The sequence below is a fragment of the Drosophila montana genome, unplaced genomic scaffold (assembly GCF_035044405.1).
Source record: "Drosophila montana isolate Dmon_TW-CO22-7 unplaced genomic scaffold, ASM3504440v1 contig_1791_1, whole genome shotgun sequence".
In the NCBI taxonomy this organism is placed as follows: domain Eukaryota; kingdom Metazoa; phylum Arthropoda; class Insecta; order Diptera; family Drosophilidae; genus Drosophila; species Drosophila montana.
This window is the reverse complement of record NW_026996717.1, coordinates 12,789-21,044: the sequence shown is the minus strand read 5'-3', so window position 1 is coordinate 21,044 and position 8,256 is coordinate 12,789. Positions and strand designations below refer to the sequence as shown.

Sequence of the window (8,256 nt, the reverse complement as noted above, 5' to 3'; positions counted from 1 at the left end):
ATAAAAACTTACCCGTTACTAAAGCCATATTATCTCTACTCCAATCAACAGCTCGACCAATATGAGCGGAACACACAACGAAGACAGCACCACAATACCATACATTGTCGTCCCAAAGGTCCAGAACGTGGGGAAGTTAGTCAGAATGGCTGAAATTGAAGTGGGAGAAGATGGCTTCTACACTCTAGCCATCAGATATGATGAAATTAGATTTGTTTGTAGCAATATGGAAAAGCACAGAGCCCTTTTAAAACTCTGTAGCTGCCTATATAATGACACCTACACCGAAAACAGCCTGCTTGGACCCAAATCGTACAAAGTCATCATCAGAGGACTCCATCCTTCCACACCCATAGACTGGATAACGCTCAAATTAGCCCACCTTGGACACACAGTACGCTCAGCCAAGAACATCACAAGCCATGCAACCCAGCGTCCAACAGCTTCATATATTGTAGACCTGGAAGTAAAAGAAAACAACCAAGAAATATATAAAATTGAACAAATTGGCACCTTCTTGGTCAGCATCATTAAATACACTGCCAACCCTGACAACATAGAGCAATGCCATAAATGCCAAAAGTTCGATCACAAAACCAAGGACTGCAAGAAGCGAGACTACACATGCTACAAGTGCGCTGGAAGCCATCACTCAGCAGAATGCACAAAGCCAAGACACCAGGATGGAAAATGTGCCAACTGTAAAGGCAGCCACATCGCCACATACAGAGGATGCCCAGCATACAAAGATGCACTGCAGAAACAACAACAATCACCACAACAAAGACAAAGCGATACCTCACCAAAAGCACCAAAACCATCGACATCCAAAGCAACACCATCAAGCCCAGAAAAACTGACCATTTCAGAAATCGCAAGACTCTTCGAGGAGGGCTGGAGGGATTTTCATAAGACATATGAAACAAACACAACCCAATAACAAAATAATAAATACCTAACAGCTATACATTAAACAAAAATCGAAAATAACTTAACTAATAAGACAAAACAAATATGTTGAAACTTACAATTAAACAACTAAGTAACCAAACAAACTTAAACTAAAACAAATATGTTAAAACTAGAAACTAACTAGCATAAGAAACAATAAAAATAAGAACAAACAAATATGTTTAACCTAAAAACTGAAATAAAAACAAACCATATCTAACTCATGCAAACTTACTTGTTAAAACCAAAAGCAAACGAAGCCAAAATAAAGCCAAGCTGAAGAACAGCACAAACTAATATGTAAACATAAAATTATGCCAAAATAAAACCAAAAATATTAAAACTAGAAACTAACTAGCCTAAGAAATTAAAATAAAATAGGGAAAACAAATATGTTAAATTTAAGAAATAAAAATAAAATAAAATAAACTATATCTGACTCATACAAACTTACCTGTTTAAACTTAAATAGCCAAAAACAAACGAAGCCAATTTTCAAACCAAGCCAAAATAAAAGAACAAAACAAACCAATACGTTAAAACTAACAACTTACCAAAAGCAAATTCATACAAATCTAACCATGAATAAACAAATGAAAACATAAAACAAAACGATCCTTTCAATTAAGAACTTTTGACCGAACAAAATCTCACCCCCATGAAAAACTACCCAAAATACAGGCCATGCTAAAATCAAATAAACAACCAATGTCGGCTGCTGTGCACTGGAATAGAGACTGAGAAGAGACCCTAAAGTGTATGTTTCAGGCTCACAGTCGTCTACCAGAGTATATATTGACGTCCTACCAGGCAACAAGAATAATTTCCTAAATCCCATTTTATATGCCTTACACAAAACAGGAGACCAAAGCACACCACATAGTGCCATCCAAACAGTTGGCCATACCAACACCATAAAAAACGGCACCATACAATCCTTATGCCCAAAGTAGTCCCATCTGACCAACAAAAACTGCTTAGCTTGGGTGCCTGGAGCACTGTCCTTATGGGCATGTGTAAACCAGGCGAGTGAGCAGAAATAATGACTAATATCTGCACCATCCTACACAATGTGCCAAAACAGTCTCATCTGACCAACAAAAACTGTTTAGCTTGGGTGCCTGGAGCACTGTCCTTATGGGCATGTGTAAACCAGGTGAGTGAGCAGTAACAAAACTAACCAATAACCCAATTTCACAACCGCACCCATATGCCCAAAACAGTCACACCTGGCCAACAATAACTGCTTAGCTTGGGTGCCTGGAGCACTGTCCTTCTGGGCATGTGTAAACCAGGTGAGTGAGCAGTAATCATAAGGACGCACAATAATCCACCAAATCAACGCTAGCCGGCAGCACTCTTATGCCAAACAGCCCCAAACATAGCCAGACAATAAACTGACTCAACTAACCTACTAACCGTCAACCAGACAACATTCCAGCTCAGCCATACTTGGACAACTAAAAACAACCATCCCTTTACACAACAAAAGCTCCAACCAGCTTAAACTCATTATAGCTAAACCAAGCTATCACATGCAAAACCAACATTTGCCCAATCCAAAGAACGTCCAATAGGCCGTGTGGTCCACTTGGTGGCGTCAAGCGGTAAACCGTCCAATCCCAGCCTCCAAAGGCCACGGATCCGGACCGCCATCACGTACTTAGCACCAAGCTAGTACCAAATAGAATTATAATTAAACCAAACCAAACATGGTACCAAAACAATAATCCAAAATCTGCATATACCATATATTTACATACATATGCAAAGCCAAACACCTAAAACAACCCTACCAGCAAGCTAGTCAAATTATACTATATTCAAACATTGAATATAGTTGATCCGCACCCAATGGCAATAAATTGTATATATGTATACAAACACAAAATGCCCCAAAATACATAAACAAGCCATTCAAACACCTGACAATACCTGCAACCAATCCCAACGCCTAATGCCCTAAATACTCTGATTAACATATCAAATCCAAAAACTAACTTATAAACCACCAGCCAAGCAACAAAAACACCATTAACCAACCCACCTGGCACAAAATACCCAACAATTGACAGCCAACTAAAAACACCAACAATCAACTACAGCCACTAACCTACTAACCGTCAATAAGACAACACTCCTGCTCAGCCATACTTGGACCGCTAAAAACCCCCATGCCACTGCATGGTCTCAAATCGGTCAAGCAAGAAGCGACGCCTTAACAATTTACTAACACACTATGCACCAACACAACAAGAGCCACATCACCAAGAGCCACTCACAAACACGTAAACATAAAAAGAAGCCATTTACAAACACGTAACTATAAAGAGAGCCATGGGTGAGCACAATATGATGAAACATAGTGATGAAACGCCCTGTGCGCAACATCATTATCTCTGACAGTTCTCACCCGGACGCTCTTGACCATAAGACTGCCTAATACCAGTCACAAACAGCCCAGCCAAGTTATACTGTGCCTAAATATCCTATATATGACCATTTAACAACAACCACACAGCCGACTCATATTGTGTACCGCCAATAATAACACTTTTCTCTTCCTTCCAAAAGATCCAGCATACCACAAGTGCGCATTCCAAAGCCAACTGGAATCCTCTCTCAAATAAGTATATAGCCAAGGACTGCCAGGTGAGTTGAAGCTGGGACTCTGTGCCTAAGCATTAAACTTCACATGTATGGTTCTTGGCTAACTCTTCTCATATATCTAGATTGTCCCATGGAGACCAATATTGCGTAGCCAAGATCACCAGCTAATTCCAAATGTAAATACATTTGCACGCTGCCGATCCAATTCATGTCTGTGTGCAAATTGTGCACACACTCATACAAGCTGCAATTGCCCCTGCTCCAGCGAATACCACCAGATGCCGGCCCAAAACTGGGACTGTGCTCAAGTGATACCGCTCCAAAGGACCTAGATATAAATTCATAAGTGCATATGTGCACAAATTAGTTAATTAAATCTGTTTATTCATACATTGTCCGCAGCTGGCCACTGCCACGCTAAACCAAATCGTCCAAATAATTGTACATACAATTATATACCCATTTCTGGGCAAATATCAGTGTCTGTCAGTATCCAAAATTGGAATAAATTCCAAAATCCATTATATTTCCACATATTCAGTTCAAATAGGCCCGTCTCAAAGTATCAATTTGTTCAAATTTCTCAATTCTGCTGTCAAGTCATACCAGATACCACAGCAAAGCCAAAATGAGACCAAGATCCGCCAGACGCTATCGAAAAGATAGCAAAGCGTTTCCCGGTGCACCCACCAGTGCCAACCTGCAGCCACCTGACCACCAACATCCTCCTAGCCACAAGCTAGAAAAAGAAAAAGAGCCATGGGTGAGCACAATATGATGAAACATAGTGATGAAACGCCCTGTGCGCAACATCATTATCTCTGACAGTTCTCACCCGGACGCTCTTGACCTCAAGACTGCCACATACCAGTCACAAACAGCCCAGCCAACTCATACTGTGCCTGAAAATGCCATATATGACCATTTAACAACAACCACACAGCCGACTCATATTGTGTACTGCCAATAATAACACTTTTCTCTTCCTCCAAAAGATCCAGCATACCACAAGTGCACATTCCAAAGCCAACTGGAATCTCTCTCTCAAATAAGTATATAGCCAAGGACTGCCAGGTGAGTTGAAGCTGGGACATTGTGCCTAAGCATTAAACTTACATGTATGGTTCTTGGCTAACTCTTCTCATATATCTAGATTGTCCCATGGAGACCAATATTGCGTAGCCAAGATCACCAGCTAATTCCAAATGTAAATACATTTGCACGCTGCCGATCCAAATTATGTCTGTGTGCAAATTGTGCACACACTCATACAAGCTGCAATTGCCCCTGCTCCAGCGAATACCACCAGATGCCGGCCCAAAACTGGGACTGTGCTCAAGTGATACCGCTCCAAAGGACCCAGATATAAATTCATAAGTGCATATGTGCACAAATTAGTTAATTAAATCTGTTTATTCATACACTGTCCGTAGCTGGCCACTGCCATGCTAAACCAAATTGTCCAAATAATTCTACATACAATTGTATACCCATTTCTGGGCAAATATCAGTGTCTGTCAGTATCCAAAATTGGAATAAATTCCAAAATCCATTATACTTCCACATATTCAGTTCAATAGGCCCGTCTCAAAGTATCAATTTGTTCAAATTTCTCTCGTGCAAGTCATACCAGATACCACAGCAAAGCCAAAATGAGACCAAGATCCGCCAGACGCCATCGAAAAGATAGCAAAGCGTTTCCCGGCGCACCCACCAGTGCCAACCTGCAGCCACCTGACCACCAACATCCTCCTAGCCACAAGCTAGAAAAAGAAAAAGAGCCATGGGTGAGCACAATATGATGAAACATAGTGATGAAACGCCCTGTGCGCAACATCATTATCTCTGACAGTTCTCACCCGGACGCTCTTGACCATAAGACTGCCACATGCCAGTCACAAACAGCCCAGCCGACTCATTGTGCCTGAAAATGCCATATATGACCATTAAACAACAACCACATAGCCAATTCATATTGTGTACTACCAATAATAACACTTTTCTCTTCCACCAAAAGATCCAGCATGCCACAAGTGCACATTCCAAAGCCAACTGGAATTCTTCTCTCAAATAAGTATATAGCCGGGGACTGCTCAGATTGTCCCATGGAGACCAATATTGCGAGCCAAGATCACCAGCCAATTCCAAATGTAAATACATTTGCACGCTGCCGATCCAATTATGTCTGTGTGCAAATTGTGCACACACTCATACAAGCAGCAATTGCCCCTGCTCCAGCGAATACCACCAGATACGTGCCTCAAGTGATACCGCTCCAAAGGACCCAGATATAAATTCATAAGTGCATACGTGCACAAATTAGTTAATTAAATCTGTTTATTCATACATTGTCCGCAGCTGGCCACTGCCACGCTAAACCAAATCGTCCAAATAATTCTACATACAATTGTATACCCATTTCTGGGCAAATATCAGTGTCTGTCAGTATCCAAAATTGGAATAAATTCCAAAATCCATTATATTTCCACATATTCAGTTCAAATAGGCCCGTCTCAAAGTATCAATTTGTTCAAATTTCTCAATTCTGCTGTCAAGTCATACCAGATACCACAGCAAAGCCAAAATGAGACCAAGATCCGCCAGACGCTATCGAAAAGATAGCAAAGCGTTTCCCGGTGCACCCACCAGTGCCAACCTGCAGCCACCTGACCACCAACATCCTCCTAGCCACAAGCTAGAAAAAGAAAAAGAGCCATGGGTGAGCACAATATGATGAAACATAGTGATGAAACGCCCTGTGCGCAACATCATTATCTCTGACAGTTCTCACCCGGACGCTCTTGACCATAAGACTGCCTCATACCAGTCACAAACAGCCCAGCCAAGTTATATTGTGCCTAAAATCCTATATATGACCATTAAACAACAACCACACAGCCAACTCATATTGTGTACTGCCAATAATAACACTTTTCTCTTCCTTCCAAAAGATCCAGCATACCACAAGTGCACATTCCAAAGCCAACTGGAATCCTCTCTCAAATAAGTATATAGCCAGGGACTGCCAGGTGAGTTGAAGCTGGGACATTGTGCCTAAGCATTAAACTTACATGTATGGTTCTTGGCTAACTCTTCTCATATATCTAGATTGTCCCATGGAGACCAATATTGCGTAGCCAAGATCACCAGCTAATTCCAAATGTCAATACATTTGCACGCTGCCGATCCAATTTATGTCTGTGTGCAAATTGTGCACACACTCATACAAGCTGCAATTGCCCCTGCTCCAGCGGATACCACCAGATGCCGGCCCAAAACTGGGACTGTGCTCAAGTGTTACCGCTCCAAAGGACCCAGATATAAATTCATAAGTGCATATGTGCACAAATTAGTTAATTAAATCTGTTTATTCATACATTGTCCGCAGCTGGCCACTGCCATGCTAAACCAAATTGTCCAAATAAATCTACATACAATTGTATACCCATTTCTGGGCAAATACCAGTGTCTGTCAGTATCCAAAATTGGAATAAATTCCAAAATCCATTATATTTCCACATGTTCAGTTTTAATAGGCCCGTCTCAAAGTATCAATTTGTTCAAATTTCTCAATTCTGCTGTCAAGTCATACCAGATACCACAGCAAAGCCAAAATGAGACCAAGATCCGCCAGACGCTATCGAAAAGATAGCAAAGCGTTTCCCGGTGCACCCACCAGTGCCAACCTGCAGCCACCTGACCACCAACATCCTCCTAGCCACAAGCTAGAAAAATAAAAAGAGCCATGGGTACCACATAGCACAATATGATGAAACATAGTGATGAAACGCCCTGTGCGCAACATCATTATCTCTGACAGTTCTCACCCGGACGCTCTTGACCATAAGACTGCCAATACCAGTCACAAACAGCCCAGCCGACTCATTGTGCCTGAAAATGCCATATATGACCATTTAACACAACCACAGCCACTCATATTGTGTACTGCCAATAATAACACTTTTCTCTTCCCCAAAAGATCCAGCATACCACAAGTGCACATTCCAAAGCCAACTGGAATCCTCTCTCAAATAAGTATATAGCCAAGGACTGCCAGGTGAGTTGAAGCTGGGACTCTGTGCCTAAGCATTAAACTTACATGTATGTTTCTTGGCTAACTCTTCTCATATATCTAGATTGTCCCATGGAGACCAATATTGCGAGCCAAGATCACCAGCCAATTCCAAATGTAAATACATTTGCACGCTGCCGATCCAATTTATGTCTGTGTGCAAATTGTGCACACACTCATACAAGCTGCAATTGCCCCTGCTCCAGCGAATACCACCAGATGCCGGCCCAAAACTGGGACTGTGCTCAAGTGATACCGCTCCAAAGGACCCAGATATAAATTCATAAGTGCATACGTGCACAAATTAGTTAATTAAATCTGTTTATTCATACATTGTCCGAGCTGGCCACTGCCATGCACTGCCAGCTAAACCAAATGTCCAAATAATTGTACATACAATTGTATACCCATTTCTGGGCAAATGTCAGTGTCTGTCAGTATCCAAAATTGGAATAAATTCCAAAATTCATTATATTTCCACATATTCAGTTCAAATAGGCCCGTCTCAAAGTATCAATTTGTTCAAATTTCTCAATTCTGCTGTCAAGTCATACCAGATACCACAGCAAAGCCAAAATGAGACCAAGATCCGCCAGACGCTATCGAAAAGATAGCAAAGCGTT

General features: G+C 41.4%; 1 protein-coding gene across 1 annotated transcript; it reads left to right on the top strand.

Moving 5' to 3' along the window:
* The first annotated feature begins 5,943 nt into the window (after positions 1-5,943).
* Positions 5,944-7,754, top strand: LOC135441076 (uncharacterized). Its single transcript, XM_064700532.1, has 4 exons — positions 5,944-6,280; positions 6,513-6,590; positions 7,541-7,618; positions 7,698-7,754. Exons 1-4 carry the CDS (start codon positions 6,146-6,148, stop codon positions 7,752-7,754), a joined length of 348 nt encoding a protein of 115 aa, XP_064556602.1. The 5' UTR covers positions 5,944-6,145.
* Positions 7,755-8,256: the final 502 nt, after the last annotated feature.

What these genes read in the sequence shown, in the direction of transcription:
- LOC135441076 (XM_064700532.1), top strand. Translation starts at nt 6,146, where the DNA reads ATGAGACCAAGATCCGCCAGACGCTATCGAAAAGATAGCAAAGCGTTT. An exon ending in ATATAGCCAGGGACTGCCAG is followed by an intron (nt 6,591 to 7,540) that starts GTGAGTTGAAGC and finishes CTTCCCCAAAAG; the next exon opens with ATCCAGCATACCACAAGTGC. An exon ending in ATATAGCCAAGGACTGCCAG is followed by an intron (nt 7,619 to 7,697) that starts GTGAGTTGAAGC and finishes TCATATATCTAG; the next exon opens with ATTGTCCCATGGAGACCAAT.